Source organism: Acomys russatus, chromosome 25 (genome assembly GCF_903995435.1).
Source record: "Acomys russatus chromosome 25, mAcoRus1.1, whole genome shotgun sequence".
NCBI lineage: Eukaryota > Metazoa > Chordata > Mammalia > Rodentia > Muridae > Acomys > Acomys russatus.
The window spans coordinates 12,427,518-12,444,697 of record NC_067161.1 but is presented as its reverse complement, the minus strand read 5'-3'; the positions used below and the strand labels follow the sequence as shown (position 1 = coordinate 12,444,697).

General features: G+C 51.6%; 3 protein-coding genes across 9 annotated transcripts in view; 1 reads left to right on the top strand and 2 right to left on the bottom strand.

Moving 5' to 3' along the window:
• Nucleotides 1-316: 316 nt before the first annotated feature.
• On the bottom strand, nt 317-3,179 carry Tsr3 (TSR3 ribosome maturation factor). The gene is made up of 6 exons (XM_051167907.1): nt 3,023-3,179; nt 2,711-2,930; nt 2,121-2,314; nt 1,335-1,511; nt 1,140-1,203; nt 317-885 (listed from the first exon to the last, which is right to left on the bottom strand). Exons 1-6 carry the CDS (start codon nt 3,132-3,134, stop codon nt 678-680), a joined length of 975 nt encoding a protein of 324 aa, XP_051023864.1. The 5' UTR covers nt 3,135-3,179; the 3' UTR covers nt 317-677.
• A 42-nt stretch (nt 3,180-3,221) lies between these two features.
• Nucleotides 3,222-10,894, top strand: Gnptg (N-acetylglucosamine-1-phosphate transferase subunit gamma). 2 transcript variants are annotated; one of them, XM_051168332.1, is made up of 11 exons: nt 3,222-3,316; nt 3,400-3,457; nt 3,530-3,597; nt 9,360-9,414; nt 9,482-9,565; nt 9,646-9,739; nt 9,811-9,925; nt 10,016-10,098; nt 10,169-10,300; nt 10,390-10,471; nt 10,605-10,894. In XM_051168332.1, the coding sequence occupies exons 1-11, from the start codon at nt 3,265-3,267 to the stop codon at nt 10,658-10,660; spliced, it is 879 nt and encodes a 292-aa protein (XP_051024289.1). In that variant the 5' UTR covers nt 3,222-3,264; the 3' UTR covers nt 10,661-10,894. The 2 variants fall into 2 exon arrangements, with proteins under 2 accessions (XP_051024289.1, XP_051024288.1); XM_051168331.1 differs by having other exon boundaries at nt 3,223-3,316; nt 10,563-10,894.
• Nucleotides 10,895-11,122: 228 nt separating this feature from the next.
• The window catches only part of Unkl (unk like zinc finger), a 45,443-nt gene continuing 39,385 nt past the window's right edge, over nt 11,123-17,180 (bottom strand). For 2 of the 6 annotated variants that reach the window (XM_051168328.1, XM_051168325.1), the window contains 5 exons: nt 16,904-16,987; nt 16,072-16,299; nt 15,152-15,354; nt 14,764-15,018; nt 11,123-13,533 (listed from right to left, as the gene is read on the bottom strand). In XM_051168328.1, coding sequence (XP_051024285.1) covers nt 13,378-13,533; nt 14,764-15,018; nt 15,152-15,354; nt 16,072-16,299; nt 16,904-16,987 — 926 coding nt within the window. In that variant the 3' untranslated portion in view covers nt 11,123-13,377. Of the gene's footprint in view, nt 13,534-14,759; nt 15,019-15,151; nt 15,355-16,071; nt 16,300-16,903; nt 16,988-17,180 lie in introns of all 6 variants that reach the window. The other 4 variants (XM_051168329.1, XM_051168327.1, XR_007833111.1 and 1 more) reach the window with 3 other exon arrangements.

Genomic DNA, 17,180 nt, shown 5'->3' with positions numbered 1-17,180 from the left:
GTCAGGGGGTGGAGGCCAAGATTGCTGTTCACACCCTGTCACCATCATTTGGCTTGAGGAGAAATGACTTGTGTCCCATGATGGTAGTGTCACTGGGGAAGCCTCCTCTGGAGAAGGCCCTGCCCTGCTCCCTGAGGAAAGGGTTGGAGGCAGGAAGGTCAGGGGACAAGCTGAGAAGTTAGCAGCTGCCAGGGTGCCAGGCAGAGGGTGAGGGTCGGGTCTCCATTGCCTGCAGCATGGCTCTCCTGGCTCTACCCACAGCAGGTGAGCAGGAAGCCAGTTGGGGACTACTTGCGTCTGGTCCCCACCTGGCTCCTGGGCCCAGGAGATTTTTCTCCCACAGTCACCATGAGGAAAGGGACATTGCCCACAGGTGGAGATCAGGGTCCAGGGCTCTACAAGCTAGCTGGTCAGATAACACTTTACACATCTGTATGTGACCATACCAGACTTACCCAGAGCCCAGATCCACCCAGGTAGCCTTCCCCGACCCTTAGCCAAGTACAGAGCGAAAGACTCATAGTGGGGGCTCCTTCTTGATTTTATTGACAGCTCTAAGGCAGGACTCCAAATACGGCTGTCACAGAATTGTCCCAATAGGCCTGTCCACCCCCAGGTTCCACTGCCACCTCTGGAGTAACGCACACCAGCTTCAATAACGTATGTGTTTGCAACCTTCAGTCTCTCTGCCGTTTCTTGATTCCTTTCCAAATTTCAGTGGCGCCACTGGCCTGAGCCTCTCCTTCTGGAATCTCGACCTCTTGAGAGTAGCTGCTGTCTCCTCCATTAGCACCAGGCCCTTGTTCCTTACACTCATCGCTATCCTCCCCAGAATCTTCTCTGTGGTCCTCAGACTCATCAGTGCTGTCCATGTCCACAGGCAGCCTGGAAAAGGGGGACGCGCCAGGGTACAGACATAGGCCAGTCTGAGGCCAGCGTCCTATGACGCTCACGACAGAGGCCCTCGGGCAGAGGGTACTCTGCGCCCACCCCCCTCTAGCAGGTAGCTGCTTTACACTCTGTAATCGACACCAGGCTTGCTCAAAAAGCCACACCCACAAGACAGGAGAATTGGGTTAAGGCTCCAGGAGCCCATCCAGCATGAACCATCACTTAGTGCGACTCACTCACTGACTTACCAGGTGCTGGCCACAGGCCGGTTGAGGTTTGCGAACTCTCGCCCCGAGTCCACATCAAAGGGATCTGACAGAGAAAGAGGCGGGAGGCGACCTCTAAGTGATTTCAGAGCAGAGCCAAACCAGTGTCTCTAGGCTCCAAAGGACCTGGAGGGGCTCAATTGCTTCCCTGGGCCTCCCAGCCATGCCAGGCCTCACCGATCGCCTCCTCCTCGGGGATGTCCTTGGTGCTAGCCAAGTACTCCTGCTCGGCCTGCAGCACCTCCTCTGGGCCATGGCAGGCAGCGTACTTCTCCAGGAGTTGCCGGTTCAGGTCCAGGAAGCCCTTGCCCCACTTAAACTTCCGAAGCAAAATGACAGCAAGATCTGAAAAGCCTAGTGGGACAAAAACCCAAAAATATGCCTGGGGCCCCTTTAGGGGGCACAACACTGCCCGCTAAACACACCTGCTCTCCCAGGAAGTTGTCACCTCCTCTACAGTTGACAAGGCTCCTCTCATCTACTGAGTCCTACTATGCTAGTTCCTGTGTCTTTTTCCCCCCATTGGATACAGGGTTTCTCTGTGTAGCCTTGGCTGTCCTGGACTCACTTTGTAGACCAGGCTGGCCTCAAACACACAGCGATCCACCTGCCTCTGCCTCCCAAGTACTGGGACTAAAGGTGTGTGCCACCACCACACTCCGCTAGTCCCCGTGTCTCCTTGAATCCTTCCTTCAGACACCAAGAATAAAGATTCTTGGGGCAAGGCTGCCATGACAATGAGACCCCTCCCCCCAACCCCCAGGGAAGGCAGCCGTCCATTTTGCCTCTTCATAAACTCAAGGCTGTCCTCGGGCACTGAGACTGAAACCAAAGGCTGTTCTCATAGTTCCCAATATATTCTCACACCCTCCTGCTCAGAATCTGCCAGAAGAAACCACAGGCTTGGGGGTCCAGTCAGGCCAGGGGCTGCCAGGCCAGGCTTCTGTCGAACCTGAAACTCACCTACAATGCAGAAGGCAGCAGCAAAAGCTTCCACGCAGGAAAGTCTGCAGGGCCGGCCATAGTTTACAGGGTTGGCGGCCACGAGGTAAGGCAGGAGCCGCAAGTGGCTCCCTCGCATCTTCCCAAAGGGTGTCTCATCCAGTTTGGCCCACGAGCAATCTATGACAGCGACCCCTGACTGTGCCACCAGCTGTCTGCCAGAGAGTGTAGGGAAGGTTCTGGGGCCCCAAATATGACATGACCTTGGAGACCAGCTTCACTACAGATGAGATATCACTCTGATATTTCCAAACTATGGTTTATTGCAGTGGTAACAAAGAGCCCTTACTAGCAAACCTGGCGGCGGCAGCTGGAGGAGCTAGCTAAACAATGTTTATTTACTTAACATATGTTTCTCCTAGGCTCTCCTATACTCTAGCCTTGCTCTATCAAGTTAGCTATAACTCTGCCAGGGTGAAAGGCGTGGACATCCAATACCAATAAGCAAGGCTTGAAGGATAACCACCCCAATAAGGGGCAATTTAACAAAGACAAGACGATGGGGGAAGGCACTCCAACCCCTCTCCGACCCCCCGGCCTCCGGTGCCTACCTGTCTGCGGGAGACACGTACTGAGTGCCTACCGGGCTGAGCACCAGACCGCCAAATCTTTGGCTCAGGCGCAGGCAGCGCACCAGACCCAGGCGGGCCAGTTTTCGGCCGGTGCAGCGCCGAGGGTCGCAGTGGCCAAGCTCCCACATAGCCAAGGCACAAGGCAGACGCGCAGGGCCCGGGCCATCCTGGCCCTCGGCCTCCTCAGGCTGCACGGATGCTGGAGAGAGAGAGGAGAGAGGGGAGAGAGAGAGACATTAGATCGGGTCCTCAGCGCCTGCTCCCAAGCCGGACCCGCTGCTCCAAACTCACCACGCAACGCAGCGCCCACCTCCTCAGCGAAAGCGTCCAGAGAGCGGCCGGGAGGACGCCGAACACGACCGCTCTCGGTCCTGGACCCGCGAGCAACCTTCTTACGGCCCATAGTCCTTAGGTGAACTACTCAGCTACAGGGATTAGTCCGGAGCGTGTGCGCGTGCGCGGTCGCACAGCTTCCGGTTTTGAGTTAGATCAGTTCCTGCTGCCGTTCACGTGACCATGCGACCCTAGGAGCGATGGCGGTGCGGCTGGCGGGCTTTCTGGTGTTGCTGGGGCTCGCGGCGCGCGGTCAGTGTCTCCGGACGCGTACCCTTCCGTCTGTCCCTGTCCCCCGCGCCTCTGCTCCCTGCTCACCGCCTCGCTCTCCGCAGGGCCCGCGCCGGCACGTGCCGGGAAGATGAAGGTCGTGGAGGAACCCAACACATTCGGGTGAGCGGCTCGTGGCCCAGAGGCTTGGGACCCGGGCATGGCCGGCTCCCCTGACCTTCTCTGTCCACCTAGGCTGAATAACCCGTTCCTGCCTCAGGCAAACCGCCTTCAGCCCAAGAGAGAGCCTTCGCCATTATCCGGTGAGCGCGGGAGGGTGCACGGAGCTGGCCGAGGTGCTGACCAAGGGGGCTCGGGAGGGAAGGGTGCCTCGGATGAGGGACTCTGATAATGTATTCGCTGGAGGTTTGTGCACTGGTTTGTCAACCAGTGAGCGGTTTAAATGCTCGGGAGTATATAATGAAACTGCAACCCCCTCTCGCTCTCAGTGCTGGCGATTACCTAGGGCCAGGCAAGCGATCAAGCCTGTAACTGCATCCAGAGCTTTTATGTTTTTAAGACGAGAGTCTTCCATAGTAGACTCACGCTGGTCTTCGACTCCTGATGCTAAAGTCTTCACTTCCCACAGGTACTTCGATTGATTAGGAGCTACATGAGTGTTTGGTGTGGAGAGTCCGTTCCAAGTGTATCTAAGCCCCGTCTAGATCTTAGGGAGTGGAGAGGGCACCAGCACGACCAAGATGGTTTGCACAGGAAAGCTGGGCTGAGATCCTACAAGGACTCAAAAGAGAGTGGGATGTAGCTGTTGAAAGAGGCTCAGGGCTGGTTAGCTGAGGGCTGCACTGGACATGCTCTTTTGTAGCATTGATCCCCTGGAGACAAGGTAGCCCATGACTGGAGCTTCTGAAGCTGCATGAGCATCCACCAGTCTCCTCCAGCAGCGAGCCAGTCAAACTCAGCTGTCACCACAATCTTCTATCCTTTTCATAATATGACACTGTTTGGGGGGCAGTGTTTGGGACATCCATGGGTTGGCTAGGAGGAGGAGCCAGATGTTGCCAGGAACCCAGTATTGCAGGTGTTTATTTATGTTTATTTTAATAGAGTAATATTAGAAAGGAAAAAGAGAGTGGTCCATGCCTGTAAACCCAGTACTCAGGGAGGCAGAGGCAGGTGGATCTCTGTGAGTATGAGGCCAGCCTGGTCTACAAAGGTAGTCGAGGACCGTCAAGGCTACACAGAGAAAACTTGTCTCAAAAAACTGAAAGAAAAAGAAAAAGAGAGAAAAAAGAAGAAAGAAAGAAAAGAAAAGAAAGAAAGAAGAGAGAACATGCCTAGGCTATGACAAAGCTGTAATCCCAGCACTTGGGAGGCTATGGGAGGAGGATCATTAGTTCAAGACCAGGCCTGGGCTACATGGCAAGTCCCTGAACAGTTTGGGCTGGAGAGTGGAGAGGAGATGAGGAGAGGGTTGAGGGAAACTTACTTGGCTGGCGGGTTATTCAGCCTAGGAGACGATTGCAGTGTGATGCCTTACTCCTGTCACAACTGTCCTTGTTCACACTCTGTTCCCCACGTCCACTCTTGGCAAGCCCTGTGTTTTGGAGGAACTTGTCAGTTTCATGCACACCAGTCTGTTGGTTGTATAATTGCTCATAGTGACTAGTAATACTTTTTACTCCTGCAAAATAAATACCCCAACTTTTATTTCTTGTTTTGCGTTTTTGCTTTTCCTGGTCAATTTGGCTATAGGTTTCCCCATTTTATTTTTACTTAAACTTTCTTATGTTTATGAGTGTTTTGCTTGCATGTATGTCTGCACCATATTGTGTGAAATGCCTGTAGAGGTCAGAAGGTGTCAGGTCTCCTAGACCTGAAATTACAGAAGGTTGTGAGCCACAGTGTAGGTGCTGGGAGCTGGACCAGCCCTCCAGCCCCCCGTTTTTTACTTTTTTGGGGGGGATTTTTTCTTTTCTTTTTCCTTTTTTAAAATTTTCATTTATGTTTGTTTGTTTGTTTATTTATTTATTTATTGAGACAAGGTCTCTCTGTGTAGCTTTGGCTGTCCTGGACTCGCTTTGTAGACCAGGCTGGCCTCGAACTTACAGAGATCCTCCTGCCTCTGCCTCCCACGTGCTGGGATTAAAGGCGTGCACCACCACGCCCAGCCCATGTTTGGTTTTTTGGTTTTTGCTTGTTTGTTTTTGCTTTCTGTGTGTACTGTACATATTTGGGTGTGCCTGTGTGTGGAGGCCAGAGGTCAAAATTGGGTGTCTTCCTTTGTTGCTTTCCACCTTATGGAGAGTCAAGGTCTCTCACTGAATCTATGAAAGGATTTGGTGAGGCTGGTTGGCCAGCAAGCTAGGGACAGCCTGCCCACCTCTGCCCTTCCAGCACTGAAGTTACAGGCATCCAGCTTTTTATGTGGGTGCTGAGGACCCAAACTCTGCTCCCCATGTTACACAGCAAGCACTTTTCCTGAATAGGCCATCTCACCAATACCAGCACCACACCCACCCGTTCTCCTCCAGCCTCCTCAGTGCTGGGGTTACAGGCATGAAACTGCCACCCCCCAGCTTCTCAAGAGTCAGTACTGTTGAGTTTTCCAGAGAACCGACGTTTCTTATTTTTCTCATACAGCTCATACTGTGTGCCTGTACCCCCTTCACTTCAGCCTGTTTGACTTCAGGGCTAAGGTGTATTGCTAAGGAGCAGCCACATGGCACTAGCACCCCAGAATATATGCTTGAGCTTCCGGGGTTGAGTCCCTGGTGAACTTCCTCAAAAAGGCAGGTATTTTCCTAAATAACAAAACCTGCAGGAGAATAGAACTGTCCTGGCAGAGGTACCATGTGAAGCCTTGATGGAGAGGACATCACACAGTAGCTGGGTGAAGACAGAGGAATGAAGACCCTTTGTGACATAGCTAGAGACACAGGGATGAGAAAGACCCATGATACTGGCTTTGGTTGCCAAGGCTGCAATGAAAAAGATCAATGCAGAAGAGCCGACAGTACGCCTGGGTCAATGAGCAGCCAGTTTGAGCATGTGATCAGAAACGTGAATCACAAAGCTGGGCCTGAGGGAGCTGTACAGCAGTCCTTTCTATACCGATTGCAGTTAAGTTAGTTTTTTTTTTTTTTTTTTGAGACAGGGTTTCTCTATGTTATCTTGGCCATCCTGGACTCGCTTTGTAGACCAGGCCGGCCTCGAACTTACAGTGATCCGCTTGCCGCTGCCTCCCCAGTGCTGGGATTAAAGGCGTGCGCCACCACGCCCGGCTTATTTTTAATTTTTTAAATTAAAAAATTGTTTTATCTATCTACCTTCCTTCCTCCCTCCCTCCCCATCTATATTTGAGAAAAAGTTTCTCTGTGTATCCCTGGGTATTCTCGAACTCAGGTTGGCCTCAAACTCAGAGCTCTGCCTGCCTCTGCAGGATCAAAGGCGTGTGCCATCGCTGTCCAGCAAATAAGAAATTTCTAAAAAAAAAAAAAAATGATAATAATCTGAAAGCTAGGTATACCCTGGTGTAGAGAGCACCCACACAGTATGTGTGCGCCCTGGGTTGCATGCCCAAGAAGAGGGCGGAAACAGGTGCGGTGGCATGAACTGGAGGCTGAACGATCTCTGTAACCCAGGATTTGGAGACCACTCTGGGTAACAGAACAGCTCCCGTTTGCATAAAAGTAAACACTAAAGAAATAGACTAAAAGCTCAAAGGCATACTTTAAATCTAAGTGGATTAAGCAGAGAGGGGCAAGATTCTTTGTTTTGACACCTTTGCTGGCCTGGACCTCGTAACTCTGTCTGCCTCTGCCTCCTGAGTGCTGGAATTAAAGGTGTGCGCCACCACGCCCAGCAAGAGGAAGCCTCCTCAGCTGAGGCACTGCAGCTCCCAGGGGAGGGTATCCCCAGTTGAGCATAGACTCCTCAGCCCTGCTCTACTTCTTCGTTTCATTGCTTTTTGGCTTCTGACAAGTCACACCAGGCAGCAAATCTCATGAAAGAAATGTACTGGCAAGATGAATCCATGGGTAGCTACCTCTGCTGCCAGGACAGCAGAGGTATAGATTTTTTTATTTTATGTACATTGGTATAAGGGTGTCAAGTCCCTTGGAACTGGAATGACAGACAGTTGTGAGCTGCCATGTGGTTGCTAGGAACTGTACCTGGGTCCCTTGGAAGAGCAGCCGGTGCTCTTAACCACTGAGCCATCGCTCCAGCCCCCAATATATAGGATTTCTGAGGGGGTGGAGCTCTCTAGGACAGAGATTTCCAGGGTGAGGATTGGTGGGATTCCAAGTCCTGAGCTTGGGGGAACTAAGAGATTGATGAATTTTCCTGTTCATGGATTGGCGGGGTTTTGTTCAGACTTTTCACATACAATTAGCATAATGTGGGAAGGGTCCTATTGAGGGACTGGAAATGACCTTTGGATATGGTACCGCCATTATGACAGAGGTCTGGGGCAGGAGCTGGAGCTCCTCAGGCAGACCCCCGCCCCAGGGTTCACAAAGTATGCAGTTTACAAAGGAAGCCCACTGCTTGCCGATTGCTTGAGTAGGCATGAACAGCCAGTGCTGAGTGCTGGGACTAAAGGTGTGCACCACCACAACCTGGCAGGCTGGCAGTTTTTAGTAAGGACATTCACTGTATGTTGATAAAGTGAATTTAGCAAACTGCAACAAGCATGTGTGCCAGTGACAGAGCCCCACACCTCCCTTCTATTTGACAATTTTCTTGGATATGGATTCCCCATTGGCTTACTGATTTTTTAATATTTTATTTATGCTTTTTTTTTTTTTTTTTTTTTTGAGGGTCTCTCTACAGAGCCCTGGCTGTCCTGGAACTCACTAAATAGACCAGGCTGGTCTAAAACTCAAGAGATCTGCCTGCCTCAGCCTCTGGGATCAAAGTTGTAAGCCACCACATACTCCCTTGCTTATGGATTCTTTTTCCTTGTTTTATTTATTTATGTACCCGAGTGCTCTATTTGCATGTATGCCTGCAGGCCAGAAGGCACCAAATCCCAGTATAGGTGGCTGTGAGCCACCATGTGGTTGCTGGGAATTGAACTTAGTACCTCTGTAAGAGATTTTTTTTTATTTTATTTGAGACAGGGTTTCTCTATGTAGCCTTGGCTGTCCTGGACTCGTCTGTAGGTTTGTCCCTTTGAATGGAACATTAGTTTTGTTGAAAATTGATCCTTTGAAAAAAAAAAAAAAAAAAAAAAAAAAAAGGATACCAGCCAGGTGGTGGTGGCACACGCCTTTAATCCCAGCACTCAGGAGACAGAGGCAGGTGGATCGCTGTGAGTTCGAGGCCAGCCTGGTCTACAAAGCGAGTCCAAGACAGCCAAGGCTACACAGAGAAACCCTGTCTGAAAAACAAAACAAAACAAAACAAAAACAAAGAAAAAGAAAAAACAGGATACCTGCCAGATGGTGGTAGTGCACACCTTTCTTTAATCCCAGCATTTAGGAGGCAGAGGCAGGTGGATTTCTGTGAGTTCAAGGCCAGCCTCATCTACAGAGCAAGTTCCAGGTCAGCCAAAACTACACAGAGAAACGTCTCAAAAAACAGAAACGAAGGAAGGAATAAAGAACAGAATACTCTGCCAGTTTTTGCATTACTGATCCTAAGTGTTAGGTTAGTCAGGCCTGTTTTTCTGAGACTGCCACATGGCTGTGGCCTTATCTTTGCATGTGTGCTTGTGCACACAAATATGTAGTTTTTTGGCTGGTAGATGGCCTTGCCAGTGGGTCTGTGGTCCAAGTCTGTAACTAGGTTCCAGAAGGTTTGGGCAGCTTGGACACTTGAGGGCCCCTCCAGAGGGAGAGGCATGTTAGTCTTGCCACAGCTAACAGTTCTGTGATCTGGAGATGAGTCTGTCAGTCCCCAGGGGTTAGGCAGCCAGCACCCACCCATTTCTAACCCAAGGGGAAAGGAGCTTGGTGCTTTCTGGCCTTGATGGTTAGTGCCTGTCTGCCTCCCTTAGCTTCTAGCTTTAGGGTAGCAAAGGTTTACACCTATGCTGAACTGCTGTGGTGTTCTCCTCCAGGGCCCCTGCATCTCTTCAAACTTGCTGGCAAATGCTTCAGCCTCGTGGAGTCGACGTGAGTGCCAGGCTGGCGGGTGGAGTGGGCCTGGCCTGCAGAGCTCCTGATGCCCCTGTGCCCCCAGGTACAAGTATGAGTTCTGCCCTTTCCACAACGTGACCCAGCACGAGCAGACCTTCCGCTGGAACGCCTACAGTGGGATCCTTGGGTAAGCTGGGCTAGGGCAGCAGGGGTTAAGTCTGCTCCCCAAGTCCCAACATCATTGCTTTACTGCCCTCTTCCCCCCAGCATCTGGCATGAATGGGAGATCATCAACAACACCTTCAAGGGCATGTGGATGACTGATGGGGACTCCTGCCACTCCAGGAGCCGGCAGAGCAAGGTGAGGCCCATAGGGAATGTGGGTGGTAGAGAGCAACCTACTCCTACCAGCCACTGAGGCGCTCTTCTCAGGTGGAGCTCACATGTGGAAAGATCAACCGACTGGCCCACGTGTCTGAGCCGAGCACCTGTGTCTATGCATTGACATTCGAGACTCCCCTCGTCTGCCATCCCCACTCTCTGTTAGGTAGGCCTCTGGCTGGGTAGAGCTGGGTCCAGGGAAGAGGAGGGTGGGTAGGTAGGAGCTCTGCAACGTCTGTCTCTTGCTGCTCTGTAGTGTATCCAACCTTGCCCGGGGCCCTGCAGCAGCGCTGGGACCAGGTGGAGCAGGACCTGGCCGACGAGCTGATCACACTGCAGGTGGGTGCAGCTCAGGGGGTGTCCACCTGCCTACGCTACCAGGTTCTCCTCCCACCTCTTCCACCTTCAGGGCTATGAGAAGTTGCTGAGGGTACTTTTTGAGGATGCTGGCTACCTAAAGGTCTCAGGAGAAACCCATCCCACCCAGCTGGCAGGAGGGTCCAAGGGCCTGGGGCTTGAGACCCTGGACAACTGCAAAAAGGTAGAATCTGGGGATGGGGGAAGGCTATAGGGATCCCTAGTCCTGAGAGTCCCCACTAGGGTTTCATCAGGCTGGCATTCTTGTCCCAGGCACATTCAGAGCTGTCACAGGAGGTACAAAGACTGACAAGTCTGTTGGAGCAGCATGGAATCCCCTACGCTGAGCCCACAGGTCAGTCTGCCTGCCCTGTTCAGCTGCCAGCCACACTGGGGCCTGCAGCTGCGGGGAGCAGGTCCTCACTTGCTGTCATCTGCTCTGGCAGAAACCACCCATTCTAAGCACCTGAGTCAGCAGCTCCCCACAGGTGCAACCTCAGAGCTACTGCGGGGTGACCCAGGACTACGTGGGAACATCCTGTGATCCAGATGGCCATGAATGATAAAGAATAGAAACATCTTGAGCCTCAAGTGTCCTTCACAGAGAGGCCAGGTGTGTGGTCTCAGCTGAGTGTGTGCAAAACTGATGTGATGGAGACATGGCTTCTTTTGGCAGCTTCCAGGCCTAGCAGGGTCACCAACAGACACAGGGACTTGCTGGCCAGCCTTTTATGTGCCCAGAGACCCAAACAAAATAAAGATTCAAACTTTTAATTAATTCCATACTGATAAAAAATAACTCCATGACTTCTGTAAACCATTGCATAAATGCTATAGTAAAAAAATTTAAACAAATGTTAACAACTTTAACAAGTCACTAAAGTAAAGGGTACGCATTATAAATATGACCGTCTGGGTTAAGAAGATTCCATTCACAGAACATTCTCAACTCACTTCTGAGAACAAATGCACACGAAGGCTTCCATAAGTTAATCCACATGCACATCCATACTGGGGGAAGGCCTGCCAACCAGGTACACAAGACTGTGACACTATCATTTACCGTTAATATTTAAAACTAGAGTTAGAGGACAACAGGTGACAGGACAATGGCGAGTCTCAGTTCACAGACCCATGGCCCACCTCCCTTCCATGCACCGGCCGTAAGCCCGTCTCTCCCCTTCTTGGCCGTTCCCATCCAGCCTCGGCCCACAGGAGGTCTGGGATGGATGGGAGAAGCGGCCCCTTCTGGGAAGTTCTTTGGTCTTCCCCCTGCACACTTGTCCTCAAAGCTCAGCCTGACTGCAGAGGAGCAGCTGCGCAGGAAAGCTCCCCTCCAGGGCCGGACTCAGTGGGCTACCTCCTGCCTCCTCAGCGCCACAGCTGCCACAGCCCCAGCCTGGACAGTCAGCCCAGGAGGAGTTAACCGGAGTAGTTTACACACAACCTAAAGCCTAATGCCTGGAACTGTTAGAACTTGAAAATGTCCGGATGACATACCAATCACAAACACTGTCCTGTTACCACAGAGACTAAAGGCCCGACATAGGAAACAAGTGCATAAATATGAGTAAAAATAAACAATCTTAAACTATGGTAACAGTAGCACAAAATACACATGATCTAGGTACTGAGCTAAGAAATCACTATAATTCAAAACAAAATTGTCACTAAAACCAGGTCAATAGTTACCTTATTAAGTAGTGGGCTAGCTGCGGAATGTTGAGGATCCACTTCCTTTAAAATGATAGAGCTTTTCTACCAGTTTGTCTTATATTAAAAAATGCTTTTAAATCTCCTACTATATTAAATACATTCTAATTTGGTCACTGATAAAAACATTTTACCTAGTCACTTTGCACTTAAAAAATGCTATTAAAAGTCTTTGGCAAAGCCATGAAGAGGAGAACCAGTTGGAGGCCTGGGCAGAGCCTGCAGGTAGGATACCGGCCACCAAGGGCAGGGTCGCCTGGACAGATGTCTCCTCCTTAGATTTCCAGAACAGTCCCAGTCCTTACTGTAGAGGGCCAAAGTTACCACCCTAGACATTCTCAGCAGAAGTTGAGCCATGGGCCTGAGGCAGACTGTGAGCAGCCCTGCCTTCACCCTGGAAGCTGATGGGTGAACTGCAGTAGGGCTGCACTTGGCTGGTCATGTGGTGAATTCCGGCAGTAATTGGATGTACGCTTGCCAACTGTCACGGCCTCATATGATGCCACCTGGCACCTCTGGATCAGCTAGAGGCAAGGCTGGTCACAGGTGCAGCAGACTGGAAGTCTCAGGTTCACAAGCCCCTTTGTTCAGCACAAGTTAGGGTGCCCCAGGCGACTCAGAGGTTACAAAGCACCGTTGCCATTACAGACAAGACATCAGAACACAGCTCCTTCCGAGTAGATCCTGGATTCCTCTGAATGATTCCTTTGCTGCATTTTTCATTAGCATGAAATTGTCTTTCAAGGGAGAAGAAAAAAACCAAATGAACCAATTCCTTCACTTCTTTTGCAAGGCACAGGCACTTGGAAGTGGCCACGGATCACATAAGTGCATGATAGAGCCCTGGATATCACTCTATGATACTGGAATATAAAACTCCACCTACATGTGCACCTGCACATGTTTAGGAAAATTAGTTCCTTTCATAAAATTAAGAACATCTAAATGTATATGTGTCTTTCAATAACCATTCTCTGCTTATAAATACTATTTGCACTTAATTTTAAAATGTAAAAATCCTAGGTTGTCTTCACTACTAGATAAATGTTCATTTCCTAAATAGTTTCAGAATATGAAATCTAACATAGTTACCATTACTATGAGTTAACAACAAACTGATAGGAAACTTCAAGTTCACAGTACACTTATAAAGCTTCATGTTATCGCATATTAAAAAAACATGGACCTAGAAAGCAGCTTATACAATTTATAATGTCTAATTTCTCGGTTTACAAAGTGCTTTGACAAGGCCTGACCTCCCACTGGCCTGGCCACAGCAGCCTCAAGGACTCGGGGGCACCAAAACCATGCCTACTGCCTCGGGAACAGGCAGTGGGTTTGGTGATGCTTCAAAGGTTTTTTGAAAATACCTTGACATGGTGGGACGTGGTAGGGAAGAAAAAGTTAATATGAAAGGCTGTGGGACAGTGGGCATGAACTCACATCCTGCCGTGGGTGGTACCGGAGGCAAGTTTCGACACTGCAGTGGCACATGGCATGCCGAGGCCTTTGTACTGCTCACCAGGGAAGGAATGGGTCTGGCTCTGGTCACCATGGGAGGGGCTGGCCCTTGCAGTAGGGGCACTCAGGGGTACTGGCTGCACACGGTTCACATAAGACACGGTGCTGGCAGGGCCGCAGGACAGTGCCATGGGCCCGCTCCTGGCAGGCCACACACTGCTTGGCACGGAGCTGGAAGATGACCTGTAGGAAGAGGTGGTTGGTGAGTGTGGGGAGCCACGGGTAAATGTGTACAGTGGACACAGACACGACCCACTTCTGGGAAACAGGCAAAGCCTTTCAACAGTGGTCAGGTGTGGAACAGGCGTGGCCTTCCTCTGGTTCAAGTAGGAGCATTTAAAAACATCTGACAAGTGTGTGCACAAACTACCAACTGCACCCAGCTTCCTCCCCTCGACTGCTCACCTACAGATTTCTGCCTAGACAAGCTAACTCCATGCCACCTCCGCTGAGCAGCACATCATAAACGTCAAGGCTCCAGGTTGCTGTAGTTGGCAGTAGTCTCCATCAGAGCATGCACAGCCCACCTGCCCCCAGCTTTTCTGTGTCCATGTGTCTGTCTTTTTGTTGTTGTTGTTGTTTTTCGAGATAGGGTCTCTCTGTATAGCCTTGATTATCCTGGAATGCTTTGTAGACCAGGCTGGCCTTGAACTCACAACAATCTGCCTGCCTCTGCCTCCCGAGTGCTGGGATGAAAGGGATATGCCACCACGCCCGGCTTTCTTTTTCTTTCTTTTCTTTCAGATTTATTTATTATTTATGCAGTATTCTGCCTACATGTGAAGAGGGCACCAGATCACATTATAGATGGTTGTGAGCCACCATGTGGTACTGGGAGTTGAACTCAGGACCTCTGGAAGAACGGCCAGTGCTCTTAACCTCTGAGCCATCTCTCCTGCCCTGTCTCTGTCCTTTCTTCATTCCCTTGCTGCCCCTAGTCAGGTCAAGGCACCAGGCTATGCAGGTCGCATTGGATGAGACCAAACAAATGATGCTATCCCAGGACAGTGGGCCATAAGCTACAGCAGCAGTGTCATAGAAATTCTTTGAGTGTCAGGCCTGGGGTGGACACTTGGCCAGGGGCCCACAGGGGAACGCAGTCAGCAGGAGACACTTTCCCTTGAAACACCCCACCCCGCACCGCCCAGGTGGGTGGAGGCAGTGCAGAGAACTAGGCTGAGGCTGGCAGCAGCATACACACAATGGGTACTAAGTGCGACCCTGTGGCTCAGAGTGGCCAGAGCTGCATCTTCGAGAAAGTACACCTGCAGTTGGACCTTGGCTGTGGTTAGTAGACACATCCAAGAGGTACCAACCAGAATCCAGGAAAGGAGCCAAGGAAGAAGGGAGGTCTCACTAGCCCGTCCCCTTTGCCCTCCCCTAAAGAGACACCAACTAGCCGGCAGGACTCACCCCATCCACGGCCTCCAGGTCCAGGCGCAGCTGGCTCTGCAGGGAATGCAGCTTGGGGAGAGGGATGTCGCTGATGTCACCCAAGCTGCGCAGCCCTGGCAGGGAGGACAAGCCCAGGCCCTCTAGTTCTTCCTGTAGCTGCTTCACCTGGGCCTCCACCTCCTCTTTCCTCTGCAGCGCCAGCTGTCGGTCACTGTCCGCCACGCGAGCTCTCTCCTTGGCCTCCTGAGCCTCTCTCTGCCAGGCATCACAGGCCTGAAACCCAAGATAGCATGCAGGAGGCAGCCATGCCTGGTCTTCCACATGCCTATCTGCCCTGCCCGGGTATCCAAACCCCTTTATTCCCTTACCCAGGCCCCGCCCCGCCCCGCCTTCCCGGCACGCTTACCTGCTTCACCTGCTGCCAAGATTCTTCCCACTGCCTGATCTTCCTCTTGGCATCATCTAGCTGGCGCCTGACCCGTGCCAGCTCAGCACTGTTTGGACTGGCACTTGAGGAAGCCGAAGGGCCAGAGTTCAGAATGGGGGATGGGCTAGGAGAGAAGCTGCCAGAAACAAAGTCCCAGATGTTCCCGGGGACGCCATTCAAACCTGAGTTTAGGAGAGACAGGAACGGTAACTTGTGCTGCACCTAAGGTCTGAGGTGTCTGCAGGTGCCCCTGCCCCTCATGGCCTGGCCGCCCACCTTGGTTCCCTGTACGTCACTTGCTCATGACTGCCTCTCCTAAATGAGGCCCAGTTGGCTCAGGAAGGTCAGAGTGTGAACCTAAAAATAGGTTTAGAGTTCCTAGCCCCAGCAGTGCTCACTCTGCAGCAGACCATGGAGGTTTAGAACTCTGGCTCTAAGGGCACCTCACGTATGGTAACTAGCAGTTAAGACAGACTAAAACTAGGCACATTCTGAAATATAATGGTTTACGGGAGACACGAACAACCTCTTAGTAAAACTATGAGAGCAGAAGGCAGAGTTGTGCTAATCTGTCATACCAGCTCCCTCACAGCCTGTATCATACAATAAATCCAAGGTACTTGGTGGCTCCATGTCCACCCCGCCCAGAGTCCTGGGTGAGCTGGCAAGCAACAGGCTGTGATCTGGAGAACTGTGAGAATGCCCAGCTGTGGGTAGCCAGCTGTCCCATGGCAGGAATGTCTGTCCACTCATGTATGCCACATGGGTTGGAAGGGGCGGTGCCTCTCAAGACACAACTACAGTTCCTGCAGTCAGGAATACCCAGGACTGGATTGGACAGAACCTATTCCAGGACCCAGAGCGGGCGGGGAGGGACCCACGCACGCCCAGGCACGCACCTAAAGAGCTGTAAGATGAGGCTGCAGAGCCCAGCGTAGCCGGCTCCGACCGGAGGGGTGGTGGCTGCTGGGGGGGCGTCATGGCTGAGGAGACGAGCGGCCCCGACAGGGACTGGGAGAGCGAGCTGAGTGGGGAGGTGGACAGGGATGAGGACGAGTGCAAGGATGGCGAACGGGGCAGGGAGCCCGGAATGGTGACCGGTGCTGAGCCTGCCAGCGACCTGGGACCTGGTGGGAGGAGGGAGGCTGAGTGAACAAGGGCAGCAGGGTTTCTGCCACGGAGCCACTTGCCCATAAGCCTGTAGGTCAGTAACTAGGCAGCCAGACACCAGGGATACCTAGGGGTAGGTTACATCAGAAGACACCACAGGAACCAGGCCAGCAAGTACCACCCAGAGAGGTGCAGTCACCAGACACTCAAGAGAGTCCTGGTAGTGGTCCTGGTAGATCCAGGAACTTGTTAGCATGGTTAGCACAGAGCCAACAGGGCGCCAAGATGGGGAGATGTCTTTTTTTGAAACAGAAAATAACTCTCAGGATGAAGAAAATGATGTAATAACAGGAATCTCTCTCTATGTTACACAGCGGTAAAAATAATTTGTGTTTCCACAGGAGAGGCCCTAGCCAAGTCTAAAGGGGCTGCTTTATCACAAAAGAGGTAAACTGAGTAAGCTGTAGGAAACTGAGCAATACAGAGAGGTGGCAGAGGCAAGAAGGAGACACCAAGAAGAGGATCCCAGCAGATGCCTCTCAACCCCTACAGCCAGCTAGGCAGCATGCACTCAGGCAGCATGCTCCTCAGTCAGAGGAGCCGCTGAGCTCAGCACCTCACCTGTCAATCCAAGGTCCTGCTCTTCCAAGTCTTTATCTAAGGACGCGATGTTTATGTCACTAAGACGAAGATCTAAGGCAGAACCTGTGAAACAAACCTGGTGTTAACCCACTCACCTCTCAGAGGAATTCCTGAGCCCACACCCACCAGTGCCCACCTAGTATGCCACCCCCACTGTAGCACAGGTGCCTCTCCTGGTCACCAAGGCTGCTTTCTCCTCCATAGCCAGGGGCATTCCACCTGAATCACCTTGCAGCAGTCAGAGACACAGCTCTGG

Bases quoted from the DNA above. Each gene is read 5' to 3' on its own strand.
- Tsr3 (XM_051167907.1), bottom strand. From the start codon at position 3,134: ATGGGCCGTAAGAAGGTTGCTCGCGGGTCCAGGACCGAGAGCGGTCGT. The intron at 1,204-1,334 runs GTGAGGCCTGGC...TTTCTCTGTCAG, and splicing joins CCCCGAGGAGGAGGCGATCG to ATCCCTTTGATGTGGACTCG. The intron at 886-1,139 runs GTAAGTCAGTGA...CCCCTTTTCCAG, and splicing joins CGGCCTGTGGCCAGCACCTG to GCTGCCTGTGGACATGGACA.
- Gnptg (XM_051168331.1), top strand. From the start codon at position 3,265: ATGGCGGTGCGGCTGGCGGGCTTTCTGGTGTTGCTGGGGCTCGCGGCG. The intron at 3,598-9,359 runs GTGAGCGCGGGA...GTTCTCCTCCAG, and splicing joins AGAGCCTTCGCCATTATCCG to GGCCCCTGCATCTCTTCAAA. The intron at 9,740-9,810 runs GTGAGGCCCATA...CGCTCTTCTCAG, and splicing joins CCAGGAGCCGGCAGAGCAAG to GTGGAGCTCACATGTGGAAA.